The sequence below is a fragment of the Myotis daubentonii genome, chromosome 14 (assembly GCF_963259705.1).
Source record: "Myotis daubentonii chromosome 14, mMyoDau2.1, whole genome shotgun sequence".
NCBI lineage: Eukaryota > Metazoa > Chordata > Mammalia > Chiroptera > Vespertilionidae > Myotis > Myotis daubentonii.
Genome location: NC_081853.1, coordinates 36,689,314 through 36,707,128, shown reverse-complemented (window position 1 = coordinate 36,707,128; position 17,815 = coordinate 36,689,314). Strand labels below are relative to the sequence as shown.

The 17,815-nt window shown below is 50.9% G+C and overlaps 1 protein-coding gene across 6 annotated transcripts in view; it reads left to right on the top strand.

The window, feature by feature from the left end:
* Positions 1–17,455, top strand: part of TBC1D5 (TBC1 domain family member 5) — a 457,482-nt gene extending 440,027 nt beyond the window's left edge. For all 6 annotated transcript variants that reach the window (XM_059664053.1, XM_059664048.1, XM_059664051.1 and 3 more), the window contains 3 exons: positions 10,411–10,490; positions 11,273–11,422; positions 14,427–17,455. In XM_059664053.1, coding sequence (XP_059520036.1) covers positions 10,411–10,490; positions 11,273–11,422; positions 14,427–14,729 — 533 coding nt within the window. In that variant the 3' untranslated portion in view covers positions 14,730–17,455. The remainder of the gene's footprint in view (positions 1–10,410; positions 10,491–11,272; positions 11,423–14,426) is intronic.
* Positions 17,456–17,815: the final 360 nt, after the last annotated feature.

Genomic DNA, 17,815 nt, shown 5'->3' with positions numbered 1-17,815 from the left:
GAGGGATGCAGATTCTGACTCAGAGGGTCTGATGTGGGGTCCAAAGTTCTGCCTTTCTAACAGCCCCAGGTGACCTGATGTCACCAGCCTCTGACAGAGTAGAAGCAGCAAGGAGCAAAAGGGCTTAGAATGATTTGGGCTCAATTTGATGATGTGTTCCTAACCCCACACTTCAGGCACATGTGCAGCTTAAAGTCTGCGGGCAGAGGGCTCACAGCCTCCCTGACAATGGTTGTAGCCTTCAGCCATCGGAAATTCAGTTCTTTTTTCAGCCTTTCTGAATTTGTTCTATTCTAGGTGAAGTCCCCTCCCCTGCTCCCGGTTTTATCATCAGAAAACTTGGAACTGTTGGTCAGCATCTTCCTTGTGCCCACCCTGTGCCTACTTAGAAAAACTTAGCAAACCAAGCACTGTCATCTCCCTTTCCAGGCTAAGGCACCACAACTCTGACCACATGACCTCAGTGTAGACTGTCCTTTCGTCATTTTATTTTCATTTTCTGGCTCTCATTTCCCCACAGGCTTTTCCCCAGGAAGAACCCAGGTTTTCCATCTTTCTAAACTGTCGGACCACATGGCCTGTTTTCACCGCTCCATACTAGGCTGCCTCCCCATCTCCTCCAGTCCCTGTCCTCTCCAATTAATGACTCAATAAACAAAAGATGCGTCCACCCTATCTTTGTGGAAACAGGCTTGCTGTCAATTGCTTGAAAGCTCAAGGACTTCTGTGGCCACCCCAAGCATCTCAGGCTGAGCTTCACATCTTGTGAGTCTGCGGAGGAGAAGCCAAGATAAAAAGGCTGATGTTCACTGCCAAGGGCCATTTCTAGCTCCCAGTTGAGGAGTAGCACTTCACTTTCACTAGATCCTTATATCAGCAAAACACCTATGGCCTGAAATTCACAAAAATATATCCATCTTAAACCCAATTCAAAGGGTCTCACTTGACTAAATGATATAATTGTACAACTTATCCAAACTGCTCTCCTATCCCATTGCTCCCAAGTGAAAGGGAATGACAGCAAAACCCCAGGATTTTCCTATTTGTAAGACTCGCACTATGTTTCTTCTTTGTTTTATAAGTACATATTCTGGCAAAGGCAACTGACTGTTATTGGAGCTTAGAGCCTTTTAAGTTTAAAAAATATATGTAAAGTCTCTTCTTCTGGTTGACCCTAAGGTGCCAGCCATGTCCTAAATGTGATAGATTTTTTTGCCTGTGAGGAGTCATACTTCTGTCCCTCTGGCTGGCAGGATGGTAACCCTGCGAGAGGTATACACCTTGAAGATTACGAGCTCTGTGCTAAGCACACTCAGTTTAAGAGAACTGTTTGTAGCCTGAAGACTATTCTTAAGTGTAGTGCACACATGCGCCTAGTCGCCCCTGGATCCTCCCAGGTGGTGCTTCTTTCCCGGGCCGAGCTTTCCCCGTGCTGAGTTTAGGATTTTCAGCCATTCTGGCAGCTGGATACAAAATAGGACCCTTGATTAGATGTTCTGTGTAATCTGCTTTTTGCTTTTTAAGAAAAAACTGAGCATGAAGTGCCTGACTCAGTACTCGGCTCTTAATAGACCACTAATGAATGTTGTTTCCCTTCACCTCCCCCTCCCACTTCTCAGTCCAGCATCTGGTTGATGATGTTAGTGTCACTGAATTCTTTATCTGAGAAATATCTCACCTACATCTGTTTCTCAGGAGATAAAAATCAGCCCTGATGCTGCTGGGAAAGCCTCCCATTGGCCAGTCAGCCAATACTTACTAAGTATCTGCTCTCTGATGTAAAAATAGGTTCTAGGAGGAGGGGGTAGGGTGAAGAGGAAGAGGTGATCTGAAATTGAGCTAAGTGTTTAGAAGAGGTGAGTAAAACTTCAAAGTAGGGAGAGAGAGCGAAAGAGAATATACCGCATCAGAAATACTGAAAGTGACACGTATCTTCACAGGAAGCAAACCAAGGTCCTGCCGGAGCACTAGTCAGTGATCTCGGAAACACTGGCAGGGACTCTAAAGTAATAGAGATACAGTGAGCAGAGCACCACATTGGGACCCAGATGACCCTGAGTCCAGGATTTGCCGTGTAGAACTGTGCAGCTTCAGGAAACTTCAGTCTTTGAGCCTCATCTGTGAATTATAGTTCCAAGAGTAAAACATGAGAGTCCAGCAATAGGTGCTTTCAGAGGGAAGACTATTAATAAGGAAGCTGATGCTTGGATACAGTTTTAAGGTGGACTTTGAAAACAAGGAGGGGTATGGTGTTAGGAGAAGAGGAGGGCCTTCCAGAAGGGGAATGGCATTTGCAGGGACACAGAGGTGTACACCTTGTGTTAAAAGGTGAACTTGATGCCTACAGTTTTCTCCTAAGCCTGCCTTCTCCCAAGCTCTGGACACCTATGGACACACTCTGTGAACAGAAATCCCAGCGGCCCAGCCAAAATCAGTAGTGACAAATGACAGGTCTGCCCCCTACTCCTTGTCTAATGGCCTCTGCAACCACTACCAACCTGGGCATGCATGTGGCCCTCAGTCAGCCACATGTGAGCCCTCTGTTCGTACCAGCCTGCAAATTTCTTGTTTAGTCTGGGACAGTCCTTATGTGAGGTTATCAGAGGTCAGGATAATTAAATCTCTACCAGAGATGAGAGAGCATCAGAGAGCAGAATCCACTTTCTGAGTATTTGAGATATTGGAGAAGGAAAAGAAAAACACATACTAAGCAGTAATAGTAACAGTGAGGCAGTGGATTACTGGTAGAAGGGGGCCACTTTGATTATCTTGTCTGATTCTCCTAAACAGCCCTCTGAGATAGGCACTGCACATCCTACGGCACACACAGCACAAAGTCGTCAGAGCACGAGCTGATGGATGCAGTGCCCGTGCCCCTGAGGTCTGGTGGAAATGGCCGGGCAGTCTGCTTTGCATATCGGTGACTTCCTGTGTCTGGCTGACCTCATTTGGGTCAGCCCCACCACCAAACAAAGGGCACTAACATCCCAAGACAATCACATCAGTGTCAAGACCCCATCCTGTTCCTCTTCAGACCTCGGGCCCTCCATCATTGCCGCCATGCCATTGTGGAAGGAGGACCCGGATCCTGGTGACCGGAAGTGGAATCTGAGCTCCACCACTTCCAGTGGTGAGGCCTCAGGTGACAGACCTGGCGTTTCTGAGCCGGGCTGCCTTTTCCAGTCTGGGATGGTGGCACTAATTTAGAGTGGTTGTTGGGATACTCAGATGACATAATGTATTTGTGTGGAAATGAAAGCTACTGTAGTGGGCTAGGCTATATGCTCCTGTATGTACTCTTCCCAGTCATCCTCTGAGGGAGGTTCTGTTATTATCCATCAGGCACCACAAGGAGGTTAAATAACTTACCCAATTCCACCTCCACTATAATAGACTAGAGGCCCGGTGCACAAAAATTAGTGCACTAGGGGGGAAGGGGCCCCTCTCAGCCTGGCCTGTGCCCTCTCGCAGTCTGGGACCCCTCGGGAGATAACGCCCTGATGGCTTAGGCCTGCTCCCGGGTGGCAGAGGGCAGGCCCAATCCCTAGGTGCAGCCCCTGGTCGGGCTCAGAGCAGGGCTGATTGGGGAGTTGGGGCGCCACCCCTGTCATGCACAGAGCAGGGCGGATCGGGAGGTTGTGATGCCACCCTCAGTCACGCTCAGGGTAGGCCCCATTGGGGGGTTGGGGCACCGCCCCCTGTCACACTCAAGGCAGGGTCGATGGGAAGGTTGCGGCGCCACCCCCTGTCACTCACAGAGCAGGGCCCATCAGGGGGGTTGGGACTCCTTACCCTGTCATGCACAGAGCAGGGTCGATCAGGGGGTTGGGGAGCTCCCCCTGTCGCACAGAGCAGGGTCGATCAGGGGGTTGGGGAGCTCCCCCTGTCGCACAGAGCAGGGCCCATCAGGGGGTTGGGGAGCTCCCCGCTGTCACGCACAGAGCAGGGCCCATCAGGGGGTTGAGGAGCTCCCCTCCCCGTCACTCACAGAGTAGGGCCGATAGGGGAGTTGGGGCGCCACCACTCTCACACTCAGGGCAGGGCTGATGGGGAGGTTATGGCTCTACCCCATCACACACAGAGCAGGGCCCGTGGGGGGGCGGGGTTGGGGCACCGCCCTCTATCACGCACAGAGCAGGGCCGATCAGGGGTTGGGGTGCCGCCACTCTCACACTCAGGGCAGGGCTGATGGGGAGGTTATGGCTCTACCCTGTCACACACAGAGCAGGGCCGATCAGGGGGTTGGGGAGCTCCCCTGTATCAGGCACAGAGCAGGGCTGAGCAGGAGGTTGGGGCGCCTTCCCCTGTCATGAACAGAGCAGGGTGGATAGGGAGGTTGTGGCCCCGCCCCCTGTCACACACAGAGCCGCAGGGCGATCAGGGGGTTTGGGCGCTGCCCCCTGTCACGCTGATCCCGGTGCCGGGAGGCCTCTAGGCTCCACTGATCCTGGTGCTGGGAGGCATATTACCCTTTTACTATATAGGATAGAGGCCTGGTGCATGGGTGGGGCTGGCTGGTTTGCCCTGAAGGGTGTCCTGGATCAGGGTGGGGGTCCCCACTGGGGTGCCTGGCCAGCCTGGGTGAGGGGATGATGGCCGTTTGCAGCTGGTCACACACCCTTCAGGGTGGGGGTCCCCACTGGGGTGCCTGGCCAGTCTGGGTGAGGGGCTGAGGGCTGTTTTCAGGCTGACGGGTGACTGAAGCTCCCAACTGCTCCTTTTTTTCTTTTTTCTTTTTTATTCTGGGCCAGCTTTAGCTCTGGCTCCATCTCTGAGGCCTCTGCTGCTGAAAGCAGGTATCTGGTTTGTTTGGGTTCTATAATTGAAACAATGTATAACTCCATCTCTGAGATCCCGGCCGGCTGAAAGCGGGTTTCTGGGATTTTGTTTAGCTTCTATATTTGTTACAGTGTTTCAAACTGCAAGCTCAGAGGCCGGCAAGGCAGGCGGGGAACGTTGGAGTCCTCCGTCACTGAAGCAGGCAAGCCTCATTTTAGCTTCCAGCTGCCTGGCTGCCAGCCGCCATCTTGGCTGGCAGTTAATTTGCATATCACCCTGATTAGCCAATGGGAAGGGTAGTGGTCGTACGCTAATTACCATGTTTCTCTTTTATTAGATAGGATTAGAGGCCCAGTGCACAAAAATTTGTGCACTCGGGGGTACGGGGCCCCTCAGCCCAGCCTGTGCCCTCTCGCAGTCTGGGCCCCTCGGGGGTGACCACTTGCTGGCTTAGGCCTGCTCCCCAGGGCATTGGGCCTAAGATGGCAATCAGACATCCCTCTGGCAGCCCGGCAGCCCTTGGGGGATTCCCACTTGCCAGCAGGGAACAGACCTAAGCTGCAGTCAAACATCCTTAGCGCTGCTGAGGAGGCAGGAGAGGCTCCCACCACCACCACTGTACTGACAGCCATCAGCCTGGCTTGTGCCTGAGCAGAGCTCCCCATGTGGGAGTGCCCTGACCACCAGAGGGCAGCTCCTGCATTGAGCGTCTGCCCCCTGGTGGTCAGTGTGTGTCATAGTGATCAGTCGTTCCCAGTCTTTCTGCTGTTTGGGTCAGTTTGCATATTACCCTTTTACTATATAGGATAGGGGCCTGATGCACGGGTGGGGGCCGGCTGGTTTGCCCTGAAGGATGTCCCGGATCAGGGTGGGGGTCCCGCTTGGGTGCCTGGCCAGCCTCGGTGAGGGGCTAATGGCTGTTTGCAGCTGGTCGCACCCCCTTCAGAGTGGGGGTCCCAACTGGGGTGCCTGGCCAGCCTGGATGAGGGGCTGATGGCTGTTTGCAGCTAGTCACACCCCCTTCAGAGTGGGGGTCCCCACTGGGGTGCCTGGCCAGTCTGGGTGAGGGGCTGAGGGCCGTTTTCAGACTGGCGGGCGACTGAAGCTCCCAGCCTCTCCTTTTTTTCTTTTTTTCTTTTATTTACCTTCTATGGCTGTCACTGGAGCTGAGAGCCGGCTTTAGCTCTGAGGCCGGCTCCAGCTTGAGGCCTCGGCTGCTGAAAGCAGGAATCTCGGGTTTGTTTGGGTTCTATAATTGCAACGTTGTTTTAGTCCTGCTCGCTCCAGCTCTGACGGCTGAAAGCAGGTATCTGGGGTTTGTTTAGCTTCTATAATTGCAACATTGTTTCTTAGAGTGCAGCTCAGAGGCCGGCAAGGCAGGCGGAGAACCTTGGCTTCCTCCATCACTGGAGCAAGCAAGCCTCCTGTTCGCTTCAGTTGCCTGGCTGCCGGCCACCATCTTGGTTGGCAGTTAATTTGCATATCGCCCTGATTAGCCAGTGGGAAGTGTGTCAGAGGTACGGTTAATTATCATGTTTATCTATTAGATAGGAGGATAGCACTTAACTAGAATGAGATTATAAAGAAGGTAATCTTCCTGCTACACAGAAGTAAAATGAAAGAGCCTTTACATCACAATTTATTCTACTTTTTCTTATAAAGAAAAATGTGCATTACATTGGAAATTTAAACATTTCAGATTTCCGCCTGTAATACTTTAAAGCATGAAAAGACATCATTATGTTCTATTTTTACATGAGCTGCAACTTACTTAAAGCAGATTTGTTGCTGAGAGGTTATATACTGATGGAATGTTCATAAATGCTACCTTAAATCACTATGTAGTAGAACTGGTTAGGCAAAGGATTTACGTGGACAGTACTTAGTAAAATGAAAATTCTTGCAATCAAAATGTTTAACAGCCTCTGAAGATGCCCTTTTGCTTTCATTTGGATTTCTATACCCCGGGTTTCTTGAAGAGAGACTAGTCAGCTTAGTTGATTATAGCAGAGGTTTTTTCCCCTTAAAATTAAGTGAACATTTTATGTGTATGTGGTTTTTTCAGGGAGACAGCCCTGGTTTTCATGAGATTCTAAAAGGTGAGCTTTGACCCCATCCAAAAAATAAGGCCTAAGATTGCTGGGTGAGGGTACATGGCTGATGACCCCAGGCTCTGGACTCTCCTCCTGCCCCAGTCGTGCCCTTGGCCAGCCACGCTGTGCATGGCAGAGCCAGCCTGGACCTGAGTCACATTCTGTCTGCAGGAGAGTACTGGTGGGGCCACCTCGGACTCCTTGCATCAGAGGAAGTGGGTGATGTTCTCCTGTGTAACAGGCGGTTTGGCTGCTGTCTGTGTCCAGTAGTGTTCCGCCAAATCTGGGTCCACCTGGAACCTATGAGTGGGACCCTGTTTGGAAGCAGAATCTCGTAGAGGTATCCAATTGAGATGAGGTCATACTGGGTAGGCCCTAAGCCAATGATGTGTCCTCATGAAAAGAGGGAAATATGGGCACCGACACAGGGAGGATGCATGTGGATGAAGACAAAGCCACAGAGCAGCAAGGTTGTGGAACCTCCCAAGCTGAAGGGCCCATGAAGAATGCTTCCCTACCAACACCTTGACTTTGGACTTACAGCCTCCACAAATAAACCTGTGAATAGATTTTTGTTGGGTTTTTTTGTTTTGTTTTGTTTTTTTGTTTGTTTTTTTAAAATATATTTTATTGATTTTTTACAGAGAGGAAGGGAGAGAGATAGAGAGTTAGAAACATCGATGAGAGAGAAACATCGATCAGCTGCCTTCTGCACATCTCCTACTGGGGACATGCTCGCAACCCAGGTACATGACCTTGACCGGAATCGAACCTGGGACCCTTCAGTCCGCAGTCCGACGCTCTATCCACTGAGCCAAACCGGTTTCGGCGATTTTTGTTGGTTTAAACCATTCAGTTTGTAGTATCTTGAAGCTAACATAGTTGCTAATAACAGAATTTTTTTTAAAAAGTAAAATAAAATTAGTAGGTTATTGCTTTCTAAAATAACAGAAGCCCAGAGGTAGGCAGTCTGAGCAGGTATAACAGCTCCAAGATTTACCCAGACCCTAGGCTCCTATGGCTTTATGCCTGCAGTTCTGAGGCTGCGATCCTCCTCTGCATGTTTGCAAGGTGGCCCATGGTGCCCCTGCCAGCACTTCAGCAACAAAAGTGAGGAGTGTACAGGCCCCAAAGGTGCAAACCGAGTCAGTCCCCCATGAGGACTGGTCAGGTAGCTCTGGCAAGGGTCTTATCTCACACCTCATTGGCCAGAGCTGTGTCACATGACCGACTTTGACGGAAAGGGCAAGTGTGTGCAGCACTGCCCTAAATAAAATCTGGGACATGTTGGTGACAAAGGGGTGGAGATGGAGTCAGGGTAGCCCACCAGCAGCTCTGCCACCTCCATAGACCCCAAGGACAGGGCAGCAGTGAGGGTCTGGGCTTGTTGGCTGCTCATGCTCTTATCCAGAGAGAGCACATGGGGAGTGGCCTTCAGAACATGGAGCTTTATTCCTGCGTAGGCCTGTAGTGAAAGACAGCCCCGTTCCATTTCCCAGCACACTCAGCCCTTCTGCCCTCCCCACCTTCCAATCTTCTTCTTTGAGCATCACCACGCATCTCTTGGCAGGCTCGCAGCAACACAGGGCATCCAAGAGAGGAGGGCTGGGGCAGCTTGGCTCAAGGGACTTCTAGGCAACATGGCCAGTATGGTGTTGTAAGGTCTCAGGTAGACACTGATACTTCTGTCATGGGATGGTAAATCTATACTCTCAACGCAGGGGTGTGCAATCTTGTTCTGAAGTTCCCTTCCAAGGCTTACACTTGCCAATTAAAGACAGCTCCCTTTCTTACGGGTTAACCGTGCCCAGTGTTTCTCCACTCCGTCTCTTCTCCTCGCCAGATGGTGTCAATGTCAAGTTTCGGGGATGGCTCGCATGTGTCTGGTGTTTGAGGAAGGCCTCTGAGTGCTCTGGGTCCTGCTGGCCTCTAAGGAGAGCTCAGTTCCCATGTATTTCTGGGCCTTTGTCCCCACTGGAGCTGCTGGCTGCCCTGTTGGCCTGTCGCCTATGACCCTAAGTGCCACTGCTTTGGGGGCGGGAGCCAGGCATCTTGGCCAAATGCTTTGGCCTCCACAGCCGACTATCCAAGTGGCAGGCAGGAGACATCACACTTGTTTTGTTTTTATTTTTGTTTGTCATATTTCCTCTTTTCCTGCTTCCCTCCCCCAATTTGCTGAGTCTGGCCTCCAGAGGCCTCCCTCCATTAGTTCCTGGGACCCAGGAAGCCCCGTGCTTCCTACAGAGGTGCTGCTATTCCTGCATCGGTTGGCGGCGCTTCCTCTCGGGGTCTGGGAGCTGGGAAATCTGTCCCACCTTCAGCTCAGTGGGGCAGAACCCACTGTTACCCTTGGCCTCAGACCTCTGCTTTAAACACCAGAGCAGCCATAAAAACAAAAGTAACCTTTGCAGTCCTCTCAAAGGCCCACAGACCTGTTACTTGTTAATTTTCTGCAGTTGGTTGTCATTAATGTCTAGTTGAGTGCGTTTTGTGTGTGTTGTGTGTTTTTTTTATTGAGAGAGAACAAATTGTTACAGGCTTTTAAGGAAACCAAAAACATTTGCTCTCTAATTATATCTATTATTCCATTCCCATTCATCATGCTTTCTTGTTTTGGAGCAGGCCTTTCATTACAAAGTACAGTCAGTCACGTTTTCTGAATAAAGAAAAGCTTCTGATTTTCTGCTAAAGTGTGTGAGAGGGCTTGTCAGCATGGTTCAGACTTATTCTTATTGAAGATTCTAATAAATTGTCAGCCTGGACTCCTGTTGATATGAGTCCTTGCCTTGACCCTTACTGGAAATGCTTTGGGGAAATAATTAGAATAGCAGTGTTTTGAAATGCAAGTTCCAGGAGTGTTTCTGCATGTTTGTTCATTCAGTCAGTCAGTCAGTAAATACTCATTGTGTACTTGAACACACCAGGCATTATTCTAAAGGCCGGGAGTTTATGTCCTATTGAGGGAGATAGACAACAAATAAACCAGCAAAAGCACATGATAATGTCAGATGGCGACAAGTGCTTACTATCAGTATAGTCGAAGAGATGATTCCGTAGAGAGCCCAGGGTGGCCTGGGCTACTTTAGTTGGATGGGCAGGAAGACTGCTCTGAGGAGGCAATGCTGGAGCAGAGAACGGAGCCAGGAGGAGAGGCCAGTCTGCATGGATTTGGGGACAGGGCCTCCAGGCCAGGGAGCAGTGTGCTGCCTCTGCCTCTCCCACTGGCAGGCAGAGAGCAAGCCAGGAGTGATACACAGCTCCCTTGACTGTCAGGGGCACTCATGGAATTAAGGAGACCAGGGGAGACGATGGGGCAGCTTCAGAGCGAGTGGCTAAGAATGTGGCATGTAAGATCTCTGAACAGGGCATGTTTTAAGGCCACAAAAACTCAGAGAGCCGTTTGGCAGAACATCCTTGGTGGAAATCGTTGCTGCGAAATTTGGCGAAAAAATTCTCAAGCTTGTCTGAAGTTAGAGTGTGGCAGCAGATAAGTTACACTCAGAACATTAGTTATAAAATGCCGTTCTTCTATTTTCAGTAAATATTCAAGATATGATATTACAAGAAAATTTGGAAAAAGAAGATCAAATTCTGGTTTCGCTGGCAGGATTGAAACAGGTATGCCCACAGATCTGACTTTGTGTCCCAGGGCCTCCGTTTTTATTTCTGTTGGGGAGGGCACCCTCGGGCATGGCGTGCCATGACATTAAAGCTGCCTCTCCCCACCCCAGCCCCCCACTTACCCCCAGACAGAGCCCCTCCTGGGTCTCCACCTCCTGTGCCTCTCGCTCCTCCTGGAGATCCTGTCTGACTAGCCTGAAATCCAAACTGACTTTCCATTTCCCATCCCTGCCCCTTCCTCGCCAGAGCTGTGTCGTGTGGTCCAGCATCCCGTTCAGTCACATCCATAAATACCAGTGTCCTTGGAGCACAAGTCTTACTTCCTGCAGCAGGCCTCAGACCCTCAAGGGCTACAGTTCAATGGCCCTTAGGACCCTTTCAGGGCTACAGGGAATGTAAATGTCAACGAAAACTGTGCTGCTCTCAAATGTCAGCTGGAGTGGAGCCCGTGAGGAGCCGAGGGCTGTTCAGTGGGGCTGGGTGTGCAGGCAACTGGTGCTTCCTGCCTTGAGTTAACCGCCAAGGAGGTGACACCCATGCCTGCCCCTGTGAGGACCTGGCCATTGAGACTCTTCCATTTTCCTTGGTCATTAAGAAGTCAATGGCTGTGATAGAGTTGGATTTCTCTCTGCTACTTCTTTCTGATGGTAATACATTGATATCCGTACTATAAAAAATTGTCAGTGACAAGTCTGGTTTCAGTGTATCAGAGATTTAGCTAGCATTTAAAAACAAACTAATTTATCTTTCTCATTTATTTTCTTCTTCTTTGAAAATAGATCAAAGACATTCTCAAAGGTTCCCTGCGTTTCAACCAGAGCCAGCTGGAAGCCGAGGAGAATGAGCAGATCACCATCTCAGACGACCACTACAGCGGTCAGGGCCAAGGCCAGGGCCAGAGTGGCCAGCTGCCCGGGGCCACCAAGCAGGTACAGAGCTCTGACAAATGGTGTCACATTGCAGGGGCACAGTCATATAAGTTCTTCAAAGTTACGAATCATAAAATCCCTGCTGAAGTCCCTTTAGATCACCATGTGCAAAGTTCACCTGTGCAATACCACAAGTGGCCTGGGCCCAGGTTGCTGTATACAACCTTGCAGGCTGTACACGCTGGTGCCCTGGGGCGGTGCCAGTCACAGTGATAGCAGTTAGGCTAGTGCCTCCCGGAGCTGTGCAGTGCACCCCACACACCTTTACCCAGCAGCCTTGGCCTGACCGCCTGCCGGTCCCATGGTGTGGGGCTGGAACGCCAGGTCTCTGCCTCAGTCATTGGCCAGTTGTCTCCAGCTGATGCCTTCATTCCTGTAGCACAGGACATGCTGCCCATGCCTTCCTAACGCTGTCCCGGTGTGTTTCCCTCGGCAGAACCCTTTTTGCCTTCATGGAGAAGGACTTTGCATTAATGTCCATCCTCTGAGGCAGAGAGGTCAGCAAACTTTTTCTGTGAAGAGCCAGATAGTAAGTATTGCAGGCCACATAGGGTCTCTGTCATATGTTTGGTTTTGTAGTTGGTGTGTTTGTTTGTTTCTACAACCCTTTAAAAATGTGTAAGCCATTCACAGCTTGAGCTGTGCAAAAACAGGTTGCAGGTGGGATTTGGCCTGTAGGCTGTAACATGTCTACGTTGTGTATAAGCTATTCTAACAGAAAGTCACAGAATTTTCCAGTTAGAAGAGATCTAAGAGATTCCTCATGCACTTAGTACTGCCTGCTTGTTTTACCAGAGAGAAAAAGAGGCCTAAGAGGCCATGGCTCGCCAGACATTCTGTTTGCAGAACTTGTCCCAGTGCAGTAAGCTTCCTACTCCGCCCTGCCGCCTCACTGTCCTCATCTGACAGGACTGAAAATCCCTAATAATATTCTTTTCAAATGGCTTACAAAGCTCAGCTTGAAAAATGAACATTAGCAAAATCTCATCTAAGTCACTTTCTCAAAAACTAGCATCCAGATGCTTGTAAATTATTTATTTTTTTATGATTTTAAAAAAGCAAAATGATACATTAGAACAGGAGTTTTTTAGTTTTAAGAGTACTCTTCAAGATGAGAGAACCCTGTGTGGTTAATTTCACCAGCTCTAAGGGAAGTTTTCATGGAGCATTTTGAGTCTGCATTGTAGCCACATGAATACATTAAAGTTGCAAGTTTAACTTGATTAGTTTGTCCTAATTCTCTTTCCCTGCACAGATGTTTAATTTTTCAATAATTATTGATTCAAATTTTGTTGAGCCCCAACGAATTTTAATTGGCCATTTTATTAAAAAACTTAGTGTGGTTCTTTTAGTTGAATGTGTAAAAATGCTATAGAAAAAGACCTTTCAAACACAGTCATGAATTTGCTAAATCGAGAACTTCATTATACTTTGCAGTTGTCGTTCCTGGTTTTCATATTTGTAAGAACCTACCTGTTACCAGCACAAGTTTTCAGTTTACAGTGCAGGACAATGGTCATACAAACAAAGTGTCCCCATATGGGAGCTAGGAGGTCAAGGTTCAGGTCCATGTGCACACGTGTTGGGAGGACAAGCCCCACTCAGACATCCCCCCTAGCGACACAGCCCTGAGCAGGGGCACCTTGAGCAGAGGGATAGTATTGGGATGAAAGGACAGTCTTTCTCTACCAAACTGCCCTAGCGCCATACGTGATCACATTGCATCTACCAGAGTGCCATCTGCTGTGCTCTCTTGCGTTTTGAAAGAATTAATATGTTGATGGGATATAAACAGCTTCAAGAACCTCAAGGCCTGTTCTTTCAACACTGTAATTTTAAAGGCAAATTCTGTTTCTGTCCTCCAATTCAATATCTTAAAGGTAGACAAATGTCAGGAGGAGCCACCTGAACCATGATTTAGCCACTCACCCTGCACCCCCACCCATGTCACCAAGGAGAACAGGAGATTCAGACAGGGGCATGTCAGTTGGGCCCAGATTTCCCTTAGAAGCGTTGCTGGCTACCTGTCCAGGCTCTGCCCACAGCTCACAGGTGGCCTTGGCCATGCCAGTCTTGAGGCCAGAGGACCTAGGGGAGCCCTTCCAGCCAAGGGGCTCTGCATCTCATTAGACTTCAGTCCCCTGTACCAGTCCCTACCCACACTGTGGGGCAGTGGGCAGGCAGGTGGGAGAGCAGGTGTGGGCACCACATAAGCTCCCATCAGCACCAGGGTAGGTGCACTTTCTGCCAGGTTGGCTTTGGAACATGTTTGATTAGACTGGCTCTCCTTCCATCTCTGGTCTTAGCTCAGAACATATACTGATGTTCATGAATGTCATCTTTAGCTAAAAAACTAAATGCTAGTCATCATTGCTTAGAAAGAAAGGACAACAATTGCAAAGCAATCCCATCTCTATGCTTTTGGGCATATGCTTTGCACTTCCACGCCTGTTTTTCATGTTCGTAGAACCTACCAGTTACCACACTGTCCAGGGCCCCCAGGTGCTTTCCCAGGAGGCGCTGGCTGAGACCAAGTGCCCTGGGCCCCTCCTAGGGCTGTCCTCAAGCAGGTGGCCATCCCTCCGGACCTGGGCTTAGTTAGGGAGCCAGTCCTGTGCGATTCACATCCCGCCACGCCATCTCACAGCTCGATGACCACACACTGGGAACAAGACGCTGTCCTTATCCCCACTCACGGGTGAGGGGTTAAAGCTGAGGAGGATGAGTGACTTGCATGGCAGGGGCCACGAGAAGCTGATAGGAATCTGCCTGTAGCCTGCTGGCTGCTTCCCGAGCCCCCCTCCCAGCAGCCTCCGAGCTGGTCCACTGGGTTCCCCCGGGAACCAGCATCCAGCTTCAGAGGGGGAGCACCGGTGTCTTTCCAAGAAATAGCACAGGGCGAGGGGCCAGTTTCCTGTGGAGCGCACCCAGCTCCTGGGCCCCACGCAGCGCTCTCGTCCTCTGGTGTCTGTCTCATCCCTGTGCTCCTGACTGTGCTCCACAGGCCTCTTCGGAAGCGCCCGTGCACGCGGATGAAGGGAGCTCGGAGGACTTCATCCTCGTTTCCAAAGAGGACGGGGGAGGCAGTGCCAGGGCGCCCCTCTCCGGCCAGGCCCAGCCGCTCCGCACCCTCAGAAGCACATCTGGGAAGGGCGAGGGCCTGGCCCGCTTCCCGCTGGTGTTCTCCGACCCTCTGATGGGCCCGGCCTCGGCCTCCTCCAGCAACCCCAGCTCCAGCCCCGACGACGACAGCAGCAGCAACAGCAAGGACTCCGGCTTCACCATCGTGAGCCCCCTGGACATCTGACACACAGCCCAGCCGTCCCCCTCAGCAGCCTCAAGGCCCAGCTGAGGCCCCCCAGCGGAGACCCCTCTGAAACCAGCGCTTCTTTCCCAGCATGCAATGTGGCATCAGAGCCACCCATCAGAACCTTCAGAGAAAAGCAAACGGCGCCGCAGAGCATACAGACTGATGGTCACCAGGATGCAGACAGGGCTTTAGGCTCTTCCCTAACCCCTCCCCATCCCCTCCCTGAGGTAGAACTGGGTTAAGGGTCCAGTTCCACACTGTTCTGTGCTCCCCAACGATGGTGTGGCAACTCCTCCTCTTATACCCAGAGGAAGAAGAGTTGGTTTCCAGTCTTCCCTCCCTCAGAGCATCCGGGAGAGAAAAGAGATAGATAGCAAGGACACACTCTCCCTGGAAAGCTGTCTCAGCCGATTTCCTTTCTCCCTCGGGCTCTCATACGACAAAGCCCGATGCACCAGAAAGGGACTGGGGTTTCGGGGCTGGAAGAAAACATTACTGACCTCTCAGTAGTTCCAGTGATCTTTAGAAACGGGGTCTGAACTTACGTCTCAGTTAGGTGTGATGAGTTTAGGTTTTTTCATTGTTAAAGGATGCGTTTGCAGGCCTCCAGCCAGATCCCTCTGGCCATCCCTGCCCTCCTCACACAATCAAGCTTCACCTGCGAAAACAAGGTCACTGAGCAGGCCTGCCCTGGGGACTGGCTCTCCGGGCTCCTCTGAGACGGCGAGGCCTTTGGCAGTGGGTGCTTTCCTGGCAACAGACACCCTTCCCATCCCGCCACTGCGACCATGATTCCTCTACACAACTGTGATGGCAGGCCCTCCCACTCCCACTCCCGCTCCAGAAAATGGTGGACTCGCGAGCCAGAGGGGCTTCTAATGGCTCTGCAGTTAGTCCTTAAACTCTAGCAGGGACATCTCCTAGCACACAGCCTGCAGGGTGAATGGTACTCCAGGTGGTGAGATGCGCTGATTAGCAGGGCCCAGCCTGCGTGGTTCGCTCAGCGCCTGTGGGGACTCGCTGAGTAGGTTGCTGCCAGTGTCCCCTTGATACTTCCTGAGCCCCCGAGGTCCAGCGGTAAAGGGCCTTGCCGCTGTGCAGGACCTGGCTGGGAAGGTTCTAGAGGGCAGCGCTGTCCTTGCTGGGCCCGTGGAGCTGGCTGTCTCCTGGCGGCAGAGCAGGATCCTCTGCTTGCTTTCAGCATTTCTTCTGCCTGAGAGCCAGTCATGAGAGCAGTGTCACTGGCCCCACAGCGGCCACCGGACACCACCCCTCCGAGAAGCTCTGGGCTGGTCCCTACATCAGTGTCACTGAGACCTCAGCCCTGCCAGATGCAGGCGGGTCCTCCATTCCGGGCTTCCATGTCGGTGCCACAAGAAAGCCATCGGGGTCCCTCAGAGGCATTGCTTCTGTGGCCCCCACAAACTGCTCACGCCCAGAGGAAGGAAACCCATGGGGAGGGGAGGTGCAGACATAGCCACCCTCAAACTCCCATAGGTTTATGGGGTCTTACCTTTTTTAAGTGACTTGTTTTTATTCTTCATAATTGAGCATTGTTTGCATTTTTATTAGTTACAGTGCTGTTAAAGAATTTATGTTCCTTTTTATTATCTCATCAGGTACTTAGGTGTAATGGCACAATTTTAAAATCCCAAATATATATTTTTTTCTTTAACAAATGTGATAATCATTGCAACCCTCTTGTGTTTTGATCATCAGCAGTTAAGTTTTATATACATAAAGCTTAGATTAATTCTCATTGTCATCTACCTTTTTTATACATGCCCCTCCCTGTGTTCATGCATTCCTCTCGGGTCATTGAGGAATCTGAGTGAGCTTCCATGTGGACCTTACGCGTGGAGTTACAGCTTAGGGAAAGGAAGTCGTGATGACCTTGCCTCACCTTGTGTGGCTGCCAAGGGGTCATACAGACTCCGAACTCTTCGTTATACTGGACTCTACGGAGATGGCCTCCGCTCACGGCAGTCGGTGAGAACGAATGTGACTAACAGTAAACCCAGCCTCCCCTGCATACAACTGAGCAGGACCTCGTACATCATTGGGGGGGGGGGGGCGGGGGGTGATTGTTCACCATTAACAAGAAGTAGACGACGAACAGTTACAAAATTCTGCGGCAGTTCTATTGTCTCCTAATGATAACCTGCCAGAGTGAACCCAAATTTATTCTTTTTGTTTCTATTGTATTGTTTCTTTAAAAGCCACCCCAGGGGTCATTACAGAACAAGAGTGGATGGAGGACTTGCTCCCCCACGCGCAGTGGCTGTCCTGTGGAGCCCGCCACAGCCGCGCCATCCTCCTCCCGCAGATGTGCATCTGCCCCGGCCCCACACAGGGCCGGGTCCGTGGGGCGGGAGAGGCGGCCGGATGAATTGGGGCAGCAGCTGGCAAGCCAGGCTTCCTTCTCTCAGGCCAAAACCCTTCCTCAGTTTTCCTTTCAGAAGCTCTTTTTATCGTGTTAAAATGAGATATCAGGTTCCTATAAACAGGATTGAACCACTTTGATGTAAAAGTTGTCATAACAATTTTCTCACAATGGCACAGTTCGTTTGATTTATGGGTACTCAGTCGTGCCGTTTATATCTGTTGCTTTTTTCTCATCCATCTTTACGCTATAACTCATACTGACTCAGAAATGACTTATCCTGTTGGCAGAGTGATCCCATTCCCTGTAGTTACAATAAAAGGCTAATGTGGAATGAGAACGCAGCTTGACTTGTTCCAGGCGGGGTCGGGGCACAGGATGCTGGCCTGGCCTCACCCAGTGGTGCCGTGGGTGCCCAGCAGGTGGGGCGGCGCCCACACCACCGCGCAGGGCGGGGGTACCCAGGCCTGACTCGGCTCACACCCAGCTCCCATCCCTTTCTCTCCAAGGGGGGCGAGTTGCTTAACCTCTGGGGCCCCAGCCTCTTTCTCTGCACACGGCTAACCCTAAGTCGCCTCCTTCACAGGGTGTGCTGAGGATTAAACAGGGCAACTCGCTTAAAGCACGCAGAACAGGGACACGTGGCGAAGTGCAGCGTCATAGGTGGTGCTCGCTCCCAAAGAGCCCCGGAGGCCGTGCA